Source organism: Dromiciops gliroides, chromosome 5 (assembly GCF_019393635.1).
Source record: "Dromiciops gliroides isolate mDroGli1 chromosome 5, mDroGli1.pri, whole genome shotgun sequence".
NCBI classification, from domain to species: Eukaryota; Metazoa; Chordata; class Mammalia; order Microbiotheria; family Microbiotheriidae; genus Dromiciops; species Dromiciops gliroides.
This window is the reverse complement of record NC_057865.1, coordinates 15442554-15464304: the sequence shown is the minus strand read 5'-3', so window position 1 is coordinate 15464304 and position 21751 is coordinate 15442554. Positions and strand designations below refer to the sequence as shown.

The window sequence follows — 21751 nt, the reverse complement described above, 5'->3', positions numbered from 1 at the left end:
CTCTTGTACACACACCTGGCCCTCGGCTTCCATCCAAAGGGCAGCTCTGCTCGTTCTGATTATGAAAGGTCAGGAGCTCAGCCTCAGAGTGAGCACACAAGGTCAGACCATGCTTTCCTCACGCTGAACATCCTGCGTGACCTGTGCTTGAAAAGAAAAGGGGGAGCCCTGAAATGTGAGCCAGATGCTGTCCAGAGTCACTTATTTCTCCTGCGCTGTGACTCAGCCTTGACCAGGAGGCCTTGGAATGTCTCTCAGAATGGCTGTCCTTCTGTCCACTTAGTAAGAGCAACTTTCTAGTGCCTGATGCCTCCGAGAGTCTCGACTCACAACAGGATTGTTGTAAGGTTCAAATGAGGTCATAGCACAGTGCCTGGCACATAATCAACTAAATGTTTATTGACTGACTGGTTGGAGAGATCACTGGGCCTGGAGTCAGGGAGACCTGAGTGTGACTCCTACTTAAAACAACTTACTAGCTATGTGATCCTGGGCAAGTCACTTAACCTCTGTATGCCTTGGTTTCCTCATATGTAAATTGGGGATAACAATAGCACCTGGGAGGTCCCAGAGTTCTTGTGAGGATAAAACACTTTGCAGACCATAGCCATCTATAGAAATATGATGGTGGTGGTGGTGATGACCACAGTGATGGTGATAATCTCTAGGTCCAAACAGAAATGGTTTAATTCCTCTTCAGATCCTTGATCACGTCCTTCCCTGGGTCTTGCTTTTTGCTGGCTGAACATCCTTGGTTCCTTAAGCCAGTGTTCATATGCCAGGATCTCCAGTCTCCAGCCACCCTTGTCTCCTTTGCCTGGAAGCCTGTCATCTTGGCAATATCCCTCTTAAAATGTGACTCCCAGAACTGAACATAGCCCCCCAGATGTCCGAGGTTAGGACAGATACAGAGATGCTTGCCCCTCCCTCCCTCCTGAAACTGACTCTCAATGTATTCCAAGACCACACTGGTCTTTTTGACCAATATGGCACCCAACTGCCTTACCATGACTCAGAAGTTTCCTCGCACTTCAACCCATTTGGGAGCTGAAAGGGGATGAGATGAACCCTCAGCTTCCTTCTATCTTTAACACTCTAAGACTCAAAGTCCTCTGTGACTAAAAGGAATTAACTTTTAGGATCTCATGATACTGTCCATGTGGGTGAGAAATCTGGTGACAAGGTGATACTCCTGGCTTTGCCATTCACCCCTTCTCTGTGTAGGAGTTTCCCTACGTGTCCATTGGGGGAAGAGTGTTTGAAGGCTACCCATGATCTCTTGCCTTGTCATAAGGATCAAAGACAATGATGAAGTCCCTTCGAATGAAGCTTCTGGTAGAGATGGAAGCAGCTGAATGGTGTCAATCAGTCAGTCAACAAGCATTTATTATGCACCTACTGTCTGCAGGGTAGTGAGGATGTAAAGAAAAGTATAAACAGTCCCTGCCCTCAAGGAGCTCAGAGTCCAAAGGGGAAACAACAGGCAAACAACGATGAACAGACAAGATGTAAACGGGATAAATCAAGGGTTGTCTCTGAGGGAGGGTCCTTGCAGCAGGGGGCAGGGAAGGTGGGATTTGAGTTGGAGAGGTGTGTGGCTCGGGCCCTGTTAGTTTTCTTTCATGACACATTCATTATGATGTTAGATATCTTGAAGGGAGAATGGATGTTCCTGGAAATAGGTTTTTCTTGTCCTCAAATTCTTCCTTAGCTGCTACAGTTTGGTGGAAGAAGATACTTCATAGAATCATAGATCTTTGAGCTGCAAAGGATCTTCCAGGCCATTCAATCCAACCCCATCATGTGACAGATACGGAGTCAGAGGCCCAGAGGAGTCAACTGGCTTAGGCAGGGTCTCCCAAGTAGAATTTAGAGCTGGCAGAACTCTTCGTGGGTGTCTAGGCCAACCTCTGCATTACAGATGAGAAAATAGGCCTAAATAGTGGGTCTGCTCAAGCTGATATTTCTGTACTTTGAGCCTGCCTGCCTGCCTGCCTTCCTTCCTTCCTCCCTCCCTCCCTCCCTCCCTCCCTTCCTCTCTCTCCCTCCCTCCCTTCCTCTCTCCCTTCCTCTCTCCCTTCCTCCCTCCCTTCCTCTCTCCCTTCCTCCCTCCCTTCCTCCCTCCCTTCCTCCCTTCCTCCCTCCTTCCCTCCCTCCTTCCCTCCCTCCTTCCCTCCCTCCTTCCCTTCCTCCTTCCCTCCCTCTTCTCTCTCCCCTCCCCCTGCCCCTTCCTTCCTTCCTTCTGCAAAGCAGTTGAGGTTATCCCCGTCATACAGCTAGTAAGTGGTGTCATGTGTCTGAGGTTGGATTTGAACTCAGGTCCTCCTGATTCCAGGGCAGGTGTTCTATCCACTGTGGCACCTAGCTGCCCCCATACTTTGAGCTTTTCAAAGCACTTTGCACACATGATGCCAATTGGCAATAACAGGGGGGGGGTAAGTGCCTTGCACAAGCCCTCTAATTTCATCAGTTTAGAGAACTCTCAGTGAGAAAACTCTTGCTATAATACAAATCCACCCCTGTTCTGGAAGTTATAGAGTTGCTTGGGGACCTGTGGGGGAGTAATAATAGTACATCTCTCCCAGGGTTATTGTGAGGATCAAGTGAGACAATATTGGTAAAGTGCTTATTAGCCCACTATCCTGTACACAGCAGGGGCTATATAAATGCATCCCTTCCTTCCCTTCTTCCCAGCACCACCTTGTCAGTATGTGTCAGAGAGGGAACTCTAATACCGCAGGGCTTCCTGACTGCAACCAGCTCTAACCACTATGCTCTTGCGATCAACATTTTACAAATAAGGAAGCTTGTGCTCAAGAGTAAAGAAACTCTTGCAATTTTGAGAATTCTTTTTATTTAGAAAGAGGAACAGCTCTGATTTTATTAGACCTTCTCTTCTGGAGTTATCAAGCCCTTTTATTGACATCAAATGAGAGTCTTCTGGCTTAACTTTCTTAACCACCAATCATTTAAAGCGAGCAGGTCACATAAGTAGCTAGAGTCTGCAAAATCAAACTGAGACATCAACTATCTAGCTTGGTGTTAGCTGATCAGTGCCTGCTCTTTCTGCAGAGTCAAGCCTAAGAGAGAGCAGGGATTGCCCCGGTGTTTACCAGCTAGCTTCCTGTGGAACCCAATTTCCCCTTTTGCCATCTATTCTCTGACATGGAAATAATTCCCTTCTGCTTCTGCTTTCTGTAAAAATCCCCTTGTACCTATCCCACTTATGTTAACAAAGCCTATATAAAGGCTGCTGAAATTGACGGTGTGGGCTCATTGATTTTTATTTCAGTGATGCCTGTACTGAGCGTAATAAACCAGGTTTCCCCTATCTCTGAATCATTGATTACATCCCCTCGTAGGGCAGTGCCTGTCCACAGATCCTCAGACAACTTTTTCCTCGACAGGACTGTAGATGTAGAACTGGAGCAGACCTGAGGGATGGCCTTGTCCAGCCCCTTCAAATGTCGGTGAGGCTCAGAGTAAAGGGACTTTTCCCAAGGTCACAGAGAGAAAGTAGCAGAACCAGGATTCCAGCCCAGACCTTCTGACTCTGAATATAATGCATGTTCCCCCTCTACCATATTTCCTTCCTTTGACCCAAGAAGTCAGCTCTCCTCCCCTTCTTTTGGGAGTCTTCTCCCCTATCCTTTCCAAAAGAACCTTCTATTTTGTTGCTGAGGGAGCTCACCCACCCAAGCAGCCCCTCACCTGTCTATAGAGACTGGCCTGAAGCTCATGGAGCCCCCCCCCCCTAGTGTCTGAAGTGGAATGGCACCCAGCTCTTCTGAGAGATGTGTTCAACATCCAGATCCTTCACTCCCAGCTGGGAGTATATGAAGAAGAAAGCCTCCAGAGCAGGTGAGGAATGGAGAGGCTGAAAGAGTGGAAAAGTAGGACTGAGAATACTTGAAAAGCAGCAATGCTCTATGACTTGCAAGTCCACACAATAACAAGAGTCGGGCTGCCTGTCTCCAGAGACTAGGCCTTTGTTTTAATGGATAAAGAGCAATGCTTTTTAGTTTGCAGATTGAGTGTTTACTTTGAATAAAATGCTTCTGAAGTCGGGGAAGAATTACTTAAATGCTGTCCCCTGAGAGCTTGTTTGCAGAATCTTCATTTACTCTGCAAACCAGTTTTTTTTTTTTGGTTTGTTTGTTTGCTCATATTTTTTGGCCAGGCACATTCTCTAGTGTAATGGCGACTCTTCCCCAATTAGTGGGGAAAGGCACATTAATGAATTCTCTGCCTTTTGGTGATGGAAGAGAAAAGAAAAGGCATTAAACTTTCCCCAGCCCACATGGGACTCTCATCAATTGGCCTAAGGAGAATGAAAAACAACTGTAGTTCCTCCCCCTCAAAATCACAATTTGGGAATTTCAAAGGTTGAAGCACCTTTGCTGTGGAAGGCAGGGACTGTTTCATTGTTCTCTCTGCCCAGGCTCAAAGCTCAGTGCCCTCCCTCAGATTACCTCTGTTTACCCCATTGTTGTTTGCATCTTCTCCACCCATCAGACTGTGAGCTCATGGAGGCAGAGACTGTGTTTGCCTTCCTTTGAATCCCTCATACTTAATGTCTAGCACACAGTAGGTGTTTAATCAATGCTTGTTGACTTCCTAACCCCTAACGTAGTACCCGGCATGTAATAGGTGCTTAATAATTACTCTGTGTGTGTGTGTGTGTGTGTGGATTGGAGTTAAGTGACTTGCCCAGAGTCACAGAGCTAGTAACTGTTAAGTGTCTGAGGCTGGATTTGAATTCAGGTCCTCCTGAATCCAGGGCCGGTGCTCTATTCACTGCACCACCTAGCTGCCTCAATAATTACTTATTTAATTGAATTTGGTCAACCTTGCATCTGAACAGCAATCCCCCTATAACATCCTTGACAAGTCATCCCTAATCTTGGCTTTTCATCTCCAGCACTGGGGACATAGTAGGCTCTTAATAAGTACATTGATTGCTTGGTTGCCTCTGTCCCACCAACTGACTGACATTTGATGTTTTGTTTCAGATGTGAGATGGAAAAACAAATTCTGGGGCAAATCCATGGAAATCGTTCCAGTTGGCACAACACACGTCACTCTTCCTGCGTAAGTTTTCTGCTGAGGCATTAACCAAAACTGGAGAGAAGTTTTGGTTGAGATTTAAGAAATTAGAGGGAAACCTTTGAAGCTTCCATGCATGACTTCTCTTTGCACAGAAAATTAAATTGTATAACTATTTTGACCCACTAGACTGTTGGCTCAGGTGATGTTCGCTCTCTGCATGTCTGGTTTTCTTTGGCTGGGAGACCCCACTCTGTGCTCTAAGCGCTGTTCATGTGCCCCAGGCTCTTCCCTCCTCCACACACAAAGGATCTGAGGCCCCTGTCCAGATCCATGGCCTGGGAACAGGCGGCCCAAGTCAATTCCCCTCAATGTCAAAATGTCTTATTTGAAAGAAGCTGAGGTTGGTCTCACAGGGATTAGTGTCATTTCAGATTATGTCATGGTAGAGCAGAATAGGCAGTGAGCTCATCTTGTCCAACCTGCCCTCTTCACACCTGAAGAGACCGAGGCGGGGAGGAGGAAGGAAGATGGCAGGTCCTGAACAAGGGAGCTAGAGTGGGGGCTCCAAGTCAGGAAGAGCTGAGTTCAAGTGGGGCCTCAGATACTTCCTGGCTGTGTGACCTTTGGCAGGCCACTCTCGGTGGCTTTGTCTCCTCGTCTATTAAACCAAAGCCTTGTAAGCTGTGGGTCCCAGAAGAGGTCACGTGACTGGATGTGGGCCTTGCAGAAAATCTGGCAACAGTGCAAGGTTCTGTATACCTGTTATGTACCTATGTATGCAGGGTCGTGTAAAAATTTCTTGGGTGAAAGGGGGTCAAGAGTGGAAAAAAATTAAGAAGCCTCATGACAGGAAGGGGACTTTCCTCCCTGGGAGGAAATCATGGGTCCAGACAAAACCCAAACCAAAGCTGGCTTTGCTTCTGAAGAGGTGACATTTTCCTTGGCTTGAATGAAGGACTTAACAAACATAGAAATAAACAAGTCCAGAGTAAATGTGAATTAATGAATTAACTATTGATAATTATAATTATTAATTAGCAATAATTATTGGTGTGATTAATTGTCAACAATCATGATGATTAGTTATCAATGTTATTGATTATTGATAATCATAATGCTTTATTATAAATAATTATCAGTGATACTAATTATCCATAATTATAATTATGAATTACCAATAATTATCACTGAAAATTATCAATGTAGTTATCCATATTAGCCATCAATAACTATCAATATTATTAAACATCAATTAATAGTATTAATAATAGAATAATAGCTAACATTTATATAGCACTTTAACGTTTACCAACTACTTTATAAATCTCTCGTTTGAGCCTCACAACAATCCTGAGGAGTAAGTGCTATTACCACCCCCATTTTACATATGGGGAAACTGAGGCTAAGAGAGGGTTAGTAATTTGACCAAGGTCATGAAGAATAATAAATTTCTAAGGCAAGATTTGAGCTTAGGTCTTCTCTTGTTTTTCAGTCTTGTCCCACTCTGTGACCCCATCTGGGGTTTTCTTGGCAGAGATACTGGAGTGGTTTGCCATTTCCTTCTCCAGCTCATTTTACAGATGAGGAAATTGAGGCCAACCGGGTTAAGTGACTTATCCAGGGTCACACAGTTAGCAAGTGTCTGAGGCTGAATTTGAACTCATGAAGATGTGTCTTCCTGACCCCAGGCCCCGTGCTCTATGCACTGTGCTACCTGGCTGCCCTAGATCTTCCCATTGCCTCCTATAATCAGTTATTTGCCAGACTCTGGGGACACAGGGACAAAAGTGAGATGGTCCTGCCCCCATGGAGTTTGCATTCTGTTCTGACTATAATGCCGGAATTCTGTGTGGTTTTCCTTGCACATGAGGGTTTGTTGGTGGACCCTTGATAAGGTCGTTCTGGTTTTTATTTGCATTTGTCTTTCTCGGTTTTGGAAAGCCTTCCTCCTCACCCTCATTTTCTCTTAGCTTTGGCGATCACTTCGAATGGAACAAAGTGACCTCTTGCATCCACAACATCCTGAGTGGCCAGAGATGGATTGAACACTATGGTGAAATCATCATTAAAAATCTCAATGAAGATTCCTGCCACTGCAAAGTGAACTTTATCAAGGTACCTGGGGAGGGGGGGTGCCCAGGCTGGGACAGGGTGGGGAGGACTGTTAAATTTCCTTCCAGCTCCAATCCTATTCCTTCATTCTCTTGGGTCTAAACAGCCAAAGCCATGGCTAGCCCAGCAACAGAATGAAGGAATAGGGTTGTAGGACTTCAAACCCAGGCCCCTCCCTGCTGCACTGCCCTGAGAAAGGACTCGGCCCAGGGCTGCCTGTGACTTGGACAGCAATGAAGTTGATTCCTTGAATTTCACTGGAGGCTTTTCCCTCACTCTGAGCACTTAATTCATAGAATCACAGATTTCAAACTCAAAGAAGGTGATGGGATTCTTGGTGTGGAGCCAAGAGCGCTGACTTCCCTTGGAGTCATAGACTGGGACTAGAGTCATTTTTCCAACACTTAAGAGCATCACTTCACATTTGTGAGCCTTGATTTCCCTATCTGTACGTTGGGGATAATATTGGTACGTGCCTCCCCGGGCTGTTGTGAGGAAAGTTCTTGTAAAGCTTAAAGTACTCTAGAAATCAGAGTAGTTGTTATGTTTCTTATGCTCCCGTTTAATAAGGAAGTCCAAAAAGGGAGAAATAGACTCTACCTTGGTCAGTTCCTTCTGAGACACCTTGGTTGAGTCCCTTCCCCTCCCTGGCCTCAGTTTCCTCCTCTGTGACATGAGAGGGTTGGATTAGATGACCTCTGAGGTCCCTTCCAGCTTGGCATCTATGATCTGTCATCTGCTTGGAGAAACAAGAGCATAGGAGGTAATCCTGGGTGATGTAGCTCTAACCAGGGGCAGATGATGACCTCCCCACTCCAGTTGTCTTCAGATGAAGCTTATGGGGATGGTGGATACAGTCATAGACTTGGAGTCAGGAAGACCCGAGTTCATAACCAAGCCTCAAATACTACCTTGTATGACTGAGCAAGTCACCCTCTCTCAGCCCCAGTAAAATGGGAATGATAATAGGGTAGATTACACTTGTACATAAAATGCTTTGGAAATCTTAGGCGCTGTAGGAATATTAGCCTGTCCGAGGGGGCTATTAAAGCCCCATTCTTTATCTTGCCTGGATTTTAGTTATTCATACTAAAGACTTGCTCTTTTATGAGTTCTTGTTCCGATATCAGACCCAACTTTTCAAAACCTGAAAACTGATTCCTGATCCTTCAGGAAGACACAGGGCCCATACACTGCTAGAGGCTCCAAGTACTACAGAGGTTGTGCCATGAGAGAAGGGTCAGATTGATCCTATATGGCAGATCCCCCCCTCTCTAAGAGCAGGGAGTGGGGGCCACAAAGAGGCAGATTTAAGTCAGAAGTAAGATCAAACTTTCTCAAGGTCAGGGCTATCCAAAGGTGGCACCAACTGCCTCATGAGGTAGTGAGATTCCCATTGCTGGAAGTGTTCAAGTGGCAGATGGATGAGCTGCATGGAGGGTGTGTGTGTTAAGGGATCCTGGTTCAGATACAGGTTGTGTTCAATAGCTTTATTGGTCCCTTTTAGCTCTGAGATCGTTGAGTGTCTTGAAGAAGAGGAAATGCTCCATACTCAGAATGTCCTTTAGAAGCCCTTCTGCTTTTAGTCTGTTTCAGGGTTTAGTAATCCAAGGGTACGCCCTGTGTTCAGTTGAAGACAATACTGATGATGTATGGGGAGCCCGGTAAGGTGAGATTTGGGAAATAGGTTAAGGAAGACTCCGCGCCCTCTGCTGGCACCACCTGGAATTGTAGCCAATGAATAGGAGTACTTTGCGTGAGCTTTGAATTATCAACCGTCCACAGAGGAATCAGTATAGCGAGATTTAGCTCTCTTTTTGTCAAAGACTTGGGTGGTTTATCCTTGTTTGGAAAGCCATTGAAATCCAGAGAAGTGGATTCTAAGTATTATAGAAAGATGTTATCATTATCATCACTATTCTACAAAAGACTGGGAATCCCATGTAGAAAAAGCATCCAAAATTAACCCCTTTAACATGGCGGAGTCTCCTGATCCTCTGATTTGTCTCAAGGGAATCGGTAAGGGTGGCAGAAAAGGTATAAGCAGACCCTGCTCCACCAAACAATAGAAGAGGCCAACAGCAGCGACCCTCTGTTGGGTTTGTCACATGTAACTGGAAGTGGGCGATTTCCAAATAAAACCTGTTTAATCCCTGTGATGGGAGACTGGAATCCCAGGGGACCTGAATGACGTGACCTTGGGCAACAATAGTTCAACAAAGTAGCATCATGGGGATTTGTTTTGGAAAATGGAGGGCTTTGTGGTAGTCATACAGGACAAGGTCTTCACCACCAGGAATTATAGAAGGGTCGTGCTGAAGGTGCCCAGACTTAATGATAAGTGGAGATCATGCAAGGAAATGGTAGAAATTGGGCAACATACGTGCAGAAATTTAGCACCCCCTGAGCACCCAGTAAGACACAATCTTGTAGTTAGACTCATGTAGCAGAAGTGAGCGATCTCTCATGAACTGACAGAAGACAAATCTCCCTCCCACAAATACAGACCTCAAAATATCCTGGAGAAGTCACCCAATCAATCATTTGGGGACTGGACCGTTATTCTAGATCAGGCAGTTCCTCAAAATTGCTTATACATAGAATTGATGCATTTTTAATAGATCTTGTCATAAAGGACACTCAATCTCCAAAGGCATGTGGAACAAAAAGCTTTCAAAATAGAGAGAAGAGGCCTCACAGATGATCCAGATCATGTAAGGAAAGGATAAGTCGCATGTCATCCTCATGATCCTCTCTTGGATGCTTGCAGGGGATGAGCTGATACCCTGATAACTGTATTCATCTACATAAAGCAGTTATTGCATGCAATAGTGTGATAGTGGGAGTGGGAGACTAAGTTGTCTTAGGGAACCTTTCTAGCCAACGTCAAAAATTGAAAAGATGAAAAGAATGGGATGACAATGATAGCGAGATGTGGAAACGCAGAAGATTCTGTGTCCCAAAGTTCAGAAGAGCTTGTGTGTCTTTTGTCACTTTTAAAGTAACTCCCTAAATGACCTGTCCCATCTGCATTCTAGGCCAAATACTGGAGCACCAACTCCCATGAGATCGAGGGCACCGTCTTTGACAAGGGTGGCAAAGCCGTGCACCGTCTCTTTGGGAAGTGGCACGAGAGCATCTACAGCGGCACCCGGTCCTCGTCAACATGTATCTGGAGGGCACGTGAGTACCAGGCACTGCTCAGCTGCAGATGGCAGGCGGGGCTGGGGTGGGCTGGAATTCTTCAGTAACAGGGCACCATAGTGGGGTTTCCCTCACCCGAGCTCCTCATAAACCCTGACATCCGGCAGCAGCCCCCAGCCCTTGGCTCAGTCTGGGAAGGAAGTTTTCCGTCCACATACATTATTGTTGCCCAATGTATGACCAAGCAGGAAAGAAAAAAGAACTAAAGACAGTGAGTCTGGCCTTTGAAGGAAACTGCTGCTAACTACCCAGGGGAACCTTTGGGCAGCTCCCTTCCCATCTCTGGTCCTCAGTTTCTTCATCTGTAAAATGGGATCATAATCCTTGCACTGCCTTCCTTCTAGGCTTATGATGAGGGTGGTGAATTCAGAAATCCAGAAGAACTGAATTTCAATTCTAGATCTAGTTCTTACTTCCATTGGGAACTCAGGAGTGTCACAAGGAAAGATGGCTGAGATTGGAATGAAAGGAACCTGGGTTTTCATCCTACCTCTATGACCTCTGGCAGGTCACTTTATGATGGGCCTCACTTTCCTCAGTTGTAAAATGAGGAGGTGGGATAAACCTCTGATGTAACATGTGTAAAGTGCTTTGTAATTGTCAGCTGTAATTAATATTATTCTGTTGCTGTTCTAGTTCTGACCCTGAAGGGCTCTAGAAAAGGCTGGGGCTCTGACCTTTAATCACCAGGTCAGAGGGCACCCAGTCCTTTGGGCTTTAATGCCAAACAGGAGTTTGGGTTTCATCTTAGAGGAGGCTTGGGTGGGGCAGCGACCTGGTCTGACTTCTGCTTTATGAATGTCAGTTTGGTGGCTGTGGGAAGGATGGATTGGAGAGGAGAACGACTAGAGGCAGGGAGGTCAGTGAAGAGGCCATTGCTAGAGTGCTCCAAGCTGGATCTCCTCAATGGAGGTGCTCTCCACTAGTAGCCATAGCAGCCCAGCCCATCCTCACCTTCTCCTTCTCTGATGCACCACTCTCCATCAATCTCCCCTGGAGGATCTGCCTATTCTGCTGGGGGCCTCTCCCCCTTTCCCTGCCTGGTTCTCTTTCTACTCCGTGGCTTCTGCTACATACAGATCATGGGCTTGTCCCACTCCTCTCCAATTTATGGTCCCATTTACTGCTTCAGCACCAGCCTGTAAGCTCATCAAGGGCAAGGACTGGCTTCATTTACCCTTGTGTTTTTCTAGTGCCTAGAATGTAGTAGGTGGTTAATAAATAATCAGAGTTAGCATTTACAGATGACTTAAAGCTTACAAAGTGTTTTACAAAGAGTATCTCATCTTCACAACGACTCTGGGAGGTGGGGGCTGTTATTAACTTCATTTCACAGATGGGGAAACTGAGACAGATGGAGGTTAAGTGACTTGCTCAGGGTCACACAGCTAGTAAGTGTCAAGTGTCTGAGGCCAGATTTGAACTCAGGTCCTCCTGAATCCAGGGCCAGGGGTTTATTCACTGCACCAACTAGCTGCCTCTCTGACAGATTTCAAAGCCCTAAAGTCAACCCTGGGGATCTCTGCAGAGTGAGAATTGGGAAAAAACAATCATGGAAGTTTTTAAAAGCAATTTTCTTATAACAATACAGCTCAGGAGAACTTAATGACTTAGAGTGGAGCCCAGTGGAGCTGCAGAAATTGGATGCTGGTCTTTGCACTTGGTTTCCTCAATTTCAAGTCTTAAGTGAGGGTCTAGACTCCACAGTCACCTGGGGCCAAGTTGGGAAGAAGGTAACAGCCCCAGTCCCTTTTGCAGGAGTGTTTTCATAGATTGGAAGCAGGATGAGACTGAGGTCAGAGGAAAGAGCATAGGGAAGATGAACAAGAGAGCTGGGGTGCAGGAGGTGGGCATTAATTCTTGTGCTTCTTCACAGACCCCATGCCCAAAGGGCACGAGCAGTATTATGGCTTCACCCAGTTTGCCCTGGAGCTGAATGAGCTGGATCCACTGACCAAACCGTACCTCCCCTCAACTGACACGCGGTTCCGGCCAGACCAAAGGTAACGTCTTCCTGCTCCCGTGTCCTCCGAGCATGAGATACCGACCCCAGCCCCCGGGGGCAGCAAGGAGATGAAAGATATTGGGGTTTAATCATGGGGTCTCAGAACGATAGTTCTGGAAGTGGTGTCCCTGACACTCGGCTGTCTGACATTTGGAGTCCTCTAGTGACCCTGTGGAAAGAGTCTGTATTTAGAATCTATGGGATTGGCTTTGGATTCGGATTCTCCTCAATGCTTGTTTCACCCTGGCAGGCCACCTAACCTTATTGGGCCTCAGTTTCCTCCCCTGTAAAATGAGGAGTTGGGTCTTACCACACCTAAGGCCCCTTCCAGGTCTAAATCTATGAGCCTGTGAACTCACCACCCCCAAAGATAGCTCTACTTGCTAGAAAGCTTTTCCTGACATCAAGCCTGGACTGAATTTCCCTGTGTAGACCATCCACCTATTGCTCTTAGTTCTGCTCTTTGAAACCAAGCAGAACAAATCTAAGTCTCTTCCAGAACTGGCAGAACCTCTCATGTTCCCTTGGAGTTTTCTCTTTCCCAGCGTCCCTAGTTCCCTCTACTTGTGTTGTATGCAGAAGGCCGCTTCCATCTTCATCCATTCATCCTCCTTTTAATGACCTCCAGCTTATCCATCACCCTCCTAAATGGCACAGAGAATTACTACTGAGGAAATACCCCATTCCAATGAAGATGCCAAGATCTAATGATTGCAAAAAGAACAGCATCATTGAAACGCCTCCCATTACTATTGTGCTTTAAGATTTAGAACGCTTTTCTCACAGAACTACTATGAGGGTGGAGAGCAAGTGTGATTATTCCCATTGCACCAATGAGCAAACTGAGACCCCAAAAGATTATTAAGCAAATTGCCCAGGGTGAAACAGTTAGTAAGTGTTAGAGGCAGGATTGGATACTCTTGATGGCCATGCCTAGCACCCAATTCATTGCTGTACTCTACCACCATCTTAAACAGCATCAAAGGCTGAAACTCAAGTGTGGCTGTGGTGACTGTCTAGGCATTCCACTGCAAGTGGGGAAACAGCACAATAATACTCACAGATAGCCACTTTATTATCTCATTCAGTCACTTAGTAATCACCACCTGCATGGGTCAAGGTTAGGTCTCAGTGAATCAAAGACACAAAAAAAATCCTGCCATTAAAAAGCTTAGAATCTACTCCAAGTAAAGTAGTTCTTTCCATTGCCATCTATTGTCACTCATTGTTAACATTGTGGCCTAGGCACAGGCCTTGCACATAGTTGCTCACTAAATATTTGGATGAATGGAGAGATGGGTGAATGGATGAACAGATAGTGAAAGCACGTATCGGCCTGGGCGTCATAGGGTACAGCCCCAGAAGGCACCTCGTCCAAGCTCTCATTTCGCTGATATGATGATTAAAGCCAAACAAGTGACGTGCCGACGCCAGCATCTCTGACTCCAAGTTCAGAGCTCTTTCCACTATGCCACACGACCTCCCAGGGCCTGGCTTCAGATCCATATTCTGCAGGTACCCAGATGACCTTGGAGAAGTCTCTTCCCCTCTGAGGGCTTCAGTTCCTTCATCTGTCAAATGGAAGGTATTGGCCCAGATGATGCCTCTTCTGGCACAAGATCTAGGATCTGAGACCATCCTGGATGATCCCAGAATCTTCTTTCTTGGTGCTATGTAGGCTTTTCATGATGTACTTAGGAACACATGATACATTAGAACCATAAATGGCTGGAGTTACAAGGAATCTGAGAGATTGAACTCCCACATTTTACAAAAATCACAGAAAACCAACCCCCCTGGACAGAAATGATTGTGGGAGGGTCGTCCTGGGTTCTGGGGCCAGCATCATGACCTTAGCAAGTCCCTTAAGCATTCTGTACCTTGGTGTTTCATCTACAAAATGGGTATTATCACACCTCCCTTCTTAGTTCACAAAGTAAATATTAAAGTTACCTTCAATCCTGTTTCCAACTTGATATCAATGGTTCCATGTGCCCCTAAACCAGTATTCTTGCCACCACTCTAACCTGCCACTTGATTCATCGTGTAGCTAAGGACACTTTGGAAAGTCCAGATGGCCATATGGATTTGAGGAATTTTGTGCAATGTTGCATAAGACAGCCCAGAGAGGTTCATGTCTGCCTCTTACTCTCTGCGTCTCCTTCTCTACCCCTCGGAGTCTTCATCTCCTGTTCAGTCAGATGGGAATAATAATTCTGGAGCTCCTCTCCTCCTCCTCTCTCTCCCTCCCCGGGTGGCAGTGCAAACACCAAGGCACTGGGGACAAACCTATGAGCTCCTCTTGGTCAAGGACATCTCTGAGCTAATGGTCCTCTCTGTCTAGGTTTTTAGAAGAAGGGAACATTGAAGAAGCAGAAATACAGAAGCAAAGGATCGAGCAGCTGCAGAGGGAGCGACGGCGCGTCATGGAAGAGAATGACCTGGAGCATCAACCTCGGTTTTTCAGGTATGCTTGTCACCCCCTGGTAGGCCAACATGGCCATGGAGAATATGGCAGAACTGATGGAAGCACTAGGAATAGAGACAGGTTCTGGGCCTGAGCTGTGGTGGCTTTGGTGTAGGGAACTCAGGTGAGGAAACACCCATGATCAACACAGGCCAGCAGTTCCTCAGCCACTGTGGTGCCTAAAGGGAGCTCTGAGAGGCTAAGTGGCTTGCCCAGTCAGAAGAGTTGAACCCAAGTCTTCCCAGCTCTGTTTACACCACAAATCATTGGGCTGGGTTTATAAAGACAAACAATCCCTGCTCTCAAAGGAACTTTCCTTTTACTGGAAGGAAATGACATGACACATCGTCCTTTGGGTCGCCCATAACTTTCATTCTTCAGAAACGTCCCCATTCCGAAGCATTGTTGGCAGGATTGTTGTATCGACAAGAAGGATCTTTGCACAAAAGAGTAGCTTCTAATGACCAAAGTGCTCTGATGTTTTCCAAATGTAACATACCCAATCTCCAAGTATCTGTTAAGTTCCTCTCATGCTCAGGGCATGGGATGGAACCCCAGGAGTACAACCACAAAGAATGAGACAGTCCATATTCACAAAGAGTGAGGCAAGGGGCAGCTAGGTGGTGCAGTGGATAAAGCACCGACCCTGGATTCAGGAGGATCTGAGTTCAAATTCGGCCTCAGACACTTGATACTTACTAGCTGTGTGACCCTGGGCAAGTCACTTAACCTTCATTTCCCTGCAAAACCAAAACAAACAAAAAAACCCCTACAAACAAAGAGCAAGGCAACAGTTAAACATACAGGCTCTTCCAAAGGTTATGAGTACAGTGTTAAGCTTTAACAGCTTAAGTGTGAGATTATTAAATACTGAGCAGTTTGGGAGGGTGGGCACCAGCCAGTGGGGAGATCAAAACAGGCTTCGTGTAGAAGAGGGGGCTTGAGTTTGGTTTGAAGGAAGAGAGAGATTCCATGCAGTATATTCCAGGCATGGGGTGGGGCAGTGGGAGGGTGGAGTGGAGGCCAGTGAAAAGGCACAGAGATGAAAGATAAAGTTTTGTTTTTGACCAATAGCCAGTTTGGCTGGATTGCAAAGGGGTGGGGGGGGCAGTAATGTCCAACGAGGCTAGAAAGATCAGTTGGGGCCAGGTTATGAAAAGCTTTAAAAGTGAAATTGAGGAGTTTATATTGATCCTAGAGGGGCACTGGGCAGTCAGGTGGCACAGTGGATAGAGCACTGGGCCTGGAGTAAGAAAAACCTGAGTTCAAGTCAGGCCTCGGATACTTAGTAGCTGTGTGACCCTGGGCAAGTCACTTCACCCTGTTTGCCTTGGTTCCTCATCTGTAAAATGAGCTGGAGAAGGAAATGACAAACTACTCCAGTATTTTTGCCAAGAAAACCCCAGTTGGAGTCATAAAGAGTCAGACATGACTGAAAGGACTGAACAACAAAAGAGGGGCACTAGGAGCCACTGAAGTTGATTGAGTAAGGGGGTGACATGATCAGAAAACTGAAGAAAAATCGGTCAGTCATTCAGCAATATCAACAACACATTTAATTTTGCTAGTCCAACAGAGGATACATTTCAAAGCACAGTGTGACTTTGGGCAAGTCATTTCCCCTCCAAAAGTCCCAGTTTCCTCATCTGTAAAATGACGGGTTAGAATAGATGACTTCTGAGGAGCCAAGGATCCATGAAGGGTCTTGGATGAAATAGCTCAGTTAGAAAAGTAACGATAGAACACTTCCCCTACAAACCAGGGAATGTTGTCCCACAAATATGCCATCACTGAGAAGAAGAGACTTTAGCCTTCCCTCAAGAACATGCATAATGGGCTAGGTTGTGTATCCCAGCACCTCATTGTGTGCCTTGCACATGGTAGGCATTTAATAAATATGGATAGGATGCACTTGTGAAGGGACATATCCAAAGCACACGTGTGTAGACAAGTCATACATGGAGTGACCACTCATTCTTTGCTACAGAGCTGCCAGTGGCTTTGGGGGATGCATTTGTGCTGCTTCAAGGGGACTTGTCCCTTGCTGGACATGTTGGCTAGTTTCTTGCATGTGCTGCCCCACTGGTTTTGTTTTCTGGTCACAGCTGGATGTAGCTGTGTTGGGTACATCGGTGCTGCCACACATTGATGGGGCACAGGGCATGTGGGCATGGAGCCTTGCTGGTACCATTTTCTAGGCTTCAGCTGGAGCCCTTAGGACCATCAGTGGCCATCCCAATTCTCATGTCCTGGGGTGCAGTGACCAAAAAGTCTTTCCCGGATATGATTTGGGTTTTTTTTATCCCCAGTGCCTAACGCAGTGTCAGACACATGGTAGATGCTTGCCAAATTCTTGGTGATTGATTGACATGGCAGCAGATGAGCCCTTAACAGTTTTCTCAAAAGCCAAACTTTAATTTCACAGTTTCTCATATTTGCCAAGTCAGAGGTACTGAGGAGGATTTGAAAAAACAAGACAAAAACCAAGGCTTCCTGGTTCTTCCCTCCAGGAATCTCTAGCTTTTCAATCTTGGCTTGTATTAGAATATTAAGAAAGTTCAACAAAATCAAAGAATAGCTAGATCCTCTGAGGCCTCAGGTAGGAGATTGTCCAAAGAATCCTTCAGATGCTCATTCAAGAAACTGCTTGATCTTGGTCAGGAAATCCAGTGATGACTCGTGGGTGAGCAACGGTACTTACTTGGACCTTCGAAGAGACCATGGCTTTTCCAGACTGGATAATCCCACCTTGTGGTGAAAGAAGGTCATCTTGCCTCTCCTTCTCTGCCCGTTGCTTTCTGAGACAATGCCTACTTCTTTCTATATAAATATATGTACATGTATTTAAAAGATACCATCTAGAATGATGCATTTGTGCTTAACCTAGACTTGTAAGTATATAAGTTATCTATTTTCCTCAATGGATTTCTTTACAAGTCCAGTTGTTATGATGATTGTTTGTATGAATGTAGAACACCTTAATTTCTTTTTATATATAAACTATTTAATAAGATGAAATCGTGAATGTTAGAGGCTTGGGGAGAGGGCAGGGGAGAAGCTTTAACACTAATTTTCCAAAGGCTTCACAGACATTCAGATTAAATTGATGCCTTATTGAATTATGTTGAAGGGGAAAAATATCATCTCCCAGGTATGGGAGGGAACAGGAAGAGGGCCCCTACATGATGAGCTGCCCAAGTTTAATTTAGTAGCTCAGCAATCTTTTGGCCTCAGACTGCTGAAGAATTGCTCCACTGGGCGATTCTGTAGGTGCTTGTCTGATCGTTCTCTTCTTTTTATTATCTCGGGTGGGAGGGTGGGATTGTGAGATGAAAAGATCTTATTTTTATTTAATATGGGTTGAGAACCTCCTGGAAGAGGTTGTCCAGTTGCCTTACATGCACACTTGTACCCTGTTGTTCAAGCATTAGGAAAGAAATCCCCATGCCCAACATTTCGGATCAATGGCTCAAAGCATCCACTTGGGAGGCTGCCCTAAGGGAGAACAGAAACTTTGGCTAGCACCGAAAGCAGCCCCTGCTTTCCTGTCCTCCTTTGACCCTCCCGCCATAACCTATTAAACAATGTCTCAATGTTCAACAGTATGGTTTGAAATCCATATTGTGTTTGTATCCGCAGCCTTGCTGGTTTCTATGAACTCGGAAACACACAACAGGGGAACTTTTTAAGAAAACACCTTGGCAAATTTACCTAATTGTTTTACGTAACTGAAATGCCATTTTGGTATTTTCTACCTCTTATAAGTACCATATTTTAGATCTTGTACAAAATGTTTGACCATCTGCCTTATGCCCCAAATGACGGGATCTCCAACCTTCCTTTGAGCCCTCTGTTCCGTTTTGACGACTCTCTGAGTGTCCCGCAGTGTCGAGCTGCGTCCTGTCCCTCTGCTGTCTCCCATCGCTTCCCTCCTGTCTAGCGTCACTACTTCATGAACTTGGCAGCTGCTTAAGAGAAAGCACAGATTCAAACCACAGGGAGAGAGGCAGTACGCCTTTTGTACCGGTGAGTGATTCCAAATCACAGCCCTATGCTAATACGTGCAATAAAGGAAATGCATGACCAAGCAATTACCCAAACGATATTAGGGTTGGGGGCCTAATGAATGCATAACCATTCTATCCTGATGCACAAGCCAGTGCTGTGGAAGCTCAACGTTGGATAAGAATGTAAGGAGAGGTTTCTACCAAGAAAGAAAACAAAATAAAATGTTGGATGAGTTTGAGAGTGGGCAAGCTTTTGGCCTCTATGAGTAAGAGTGATAAAACTGGTGGAAGCCTTGTGGGCCATTAAGTTGTAGGACAACTGTCCAATTTCAGAATTGTGCAACATTTTGAACTGAGTGGGCGGGGTTCTCTCCTGGGGCAATGGACGGCTGTCCACTGAGCTTTCCAACAATAAAATCCTCCTTCAATACTGGAGTCTCTTGTTCTCTTGTATGCAGACAAGCAGATCAATCTCCTTTCCATTTCAAAACAGCCACACCATCCGTTCCTTGGTCCAGGTCTGGTGTCCCCTCTAGCCTTGTTCTGCTCATAGAAGCAGAGGGCATAGTTCAGACTGCTTACAAGGAAACCTGGTCTAGCTTTCCTACCAGGAATGTGAGCTCAGTATGATGAGGGCAACAGTGCTGACACTGGCATCCAAGGATGTGGGTTCAAATCTCAGCTCTGCCACTTTCTGTGTGGCCTGGGGTAAGTCTGGGCTTCATTTTTCTCATTGCTGAAGTTGAAGTTACCCTGGCTAACTCTTGGGGTCCCTTTTTTAGCTCTAGGTCTTACTCTGTTAGATTGTGAACTCCTCGAGGACAGGGACTGTCTTTTGCCTCTTTTCATATCTCCAGGCACATCACTTAATAAATGTTGGTTGATTGATTAGTCCACATGTCAGTGAAAATAAGACAAGCATTTATTGAGCACTTACTGTTTGCTGGGCACTGTTTGATGCATCAGGGATACAATGTATGGCAAAAACAACTTCTGCCCTCAAGGAGCACACAGTTGTGGGTGGGAAGAGGGGAATAACATGCTAACAACTGTGTCTATACAAGAGATATATAGAGTAAATTGGAGAGAAGGCACTAGCAGTAACCTAAAACAAGCTTGGTATAGGCTGGTTTTTAAAAAGTTTAGGGCTATGGGAAAACAGACGCATTAGTATACTGTTAGTGGAGCTGTGAATGGGTCCAGCCATCCTGGGAAACAGTTTGGAACTATGCCCAGAAATTCACTAATCTGTGCATATCCATTGCCCTAGTTATACCACTGTTAGGCTCACAATACAAAAAAGATGGGCATAGCTCTCATATTCTGTGGATGGAAATCCCTTCCTTTCAATGCTTGGATTTCATAAATACAAAGGAAACCAAACCAAATGCCATATAATTTGAGATATGGGTGGGCATTGAGTGCCCAGCTGGCCTACAAAGAGAAAATCTGAATATTATGAAGCGTTCTTAGGAAAACTGGTCCCAGCGGGCACTAAGTAGTAAAGGGCTTCCTTATATTGAAATTAGCTGGCATGTGCCCTCTGCTGGTTATTTTCATATATAATGCTCAAAAACCAACTTGGGAAAGAATCTGTTCTCCTTTGTCCCTGTTACACTGTTAGCCAGCTCCCTCTTACCCTGTTTGGCCTCCAAAGCAACTTTACAATCTAGGTTATTCTAGAAATCCCATCAGGGATATGGGATTAGGTGAGAGGATCAGAAGTCTACTTTAACTCAGAATTACAAAACCATAGAGTTTCAAAGCTACAAAGGACCTTTGAGATCATCTAATTTAATGGTTTTGTGCAGAGTCTGAATGACTACTTATTGGCTATGTTGTTGTGGGGATTCCTCAGGGATTGGTTAGATGAGAGGGTCTTCCATCTCTAAAATTCTGTGATTCTGCCTCATTTTACAGATGAGGAAAATAAGACCCAGAGAAATAAAGGAGCTTCCTGGGGAGCAATACTAAGGGAGGCTCAGTAGCTACATAATGGAATAGTCTCCAGTTCCTATATGATTTAGAAGATGTGTTTTATCCCTATTATTACCCTTCCTCAATCCACTGTACTGGGGCAAGTGTAGCCACGGAAAGGGAGAACGTAACTAATCGTCCCTGTCTCAGCAGCTCTCATTTCATTAGTGCTCTGAGAGAGAGGGTACAAGGATCATCACCCCCATTTTACAGAAGAGGAAATTGAGGGTATTAGAGAGGGGGTGTGACTTTCCCCTGGAGCCATAACATCAGATATTGAGAACTGGAAGGAACATTAGAGGTTCCATCCCTTCATTTTACAGATTCAGAGACTGAGGTTGAGTCACTTGCCCAAGGATACCCAGGCAGGAAGGAGCATAGCTGGGATTCGGACCCTGTCCAGATCCTGTGTTCTCTCCATGGTACCACACCACTCCTTCAAACAGCTAGCAAATGTGCAAGGCAGTATTCATATTTAGATCTCCTGATTCCCAGTTCAGCCTCCTTTTCTGCTGCCAGGATGATGTCTTTCTTCAATCAAAAGACACAATATGAAACACTGTTCTTCCCTTCATATAAGTTAGCTCTGAGGGAATTCTTCCTGTCTCCTGTCTCCAATCCCACTGGGCTTTCCCAAATTGTCCCCTACACTTGCTGCTATGGACTCTAGGAAATGGGTATATTTGGCTGCCCATGAATCTACATGGAAAAATTGATGGATGATTACCTGCTAGCAGGGTAAACACAATGGGAGGAATGGTCAGGCCATGAGCCAACAAATTCCCCACAGCAGTGGACTGAATTCTGGGCCCACTTACCAAGGTTGAGGACCCAATTAGATACCAGGACACCAAAAGGATTCTCACAGATTTTTCTCACTCCCTGCAGGACTCTTGGGGTACTGCCAGGATGCTAAATAGAGAGCACAGA

At 45.5% G+C, this 21751-nt stretch overlaps 1 protein-coding gene across 3 annotated transcripts in view; it reads left to right on the top strand.

Moving 5' to 3' along the window:
* OSBPL3 (oxysterol binding protein like 3) overlaps nucleotides 1-18119 on the top strand; it is a 155673-nt gene extending 137554 nt beyond the window's left edge. For all 3 annotated transcript variants that reach the window (XM_043966891.1, XM_043966892.1, XM_043966890.1), the window contains 6 exons: nucleotides 5013-5091; nucleotides 7020-7164; nucleotides 10200-10344; nucleotides 12242-12368; nucleotides 14715-14837; nucleotides 17499-18119. In XM_043966891.1, the coding sequence (XP_043822826.1) occupies nucleotides 5013-5091; nucleotides 7020-7164; nucleotides 10200-10344; nucleotides 12242-12368; nucleotides 14715-14837; nucleotides 17499-17595 (716 nt within the window). In that variant the 3' untranslated portion in view covers nucleotides 17596-18119. The remainder of the gene's footprint in view (nucleotides 1-5012; nucleotides 5092-7019; nucleotides 7165-10199; nucleotides 10345-12241; nucleotides 12369-14714; nucleotides 14838-17498) is intronic.
* The last annotated feature ends 3632 nt before the right edge of the window (nucleotides 18120-21751 follow it).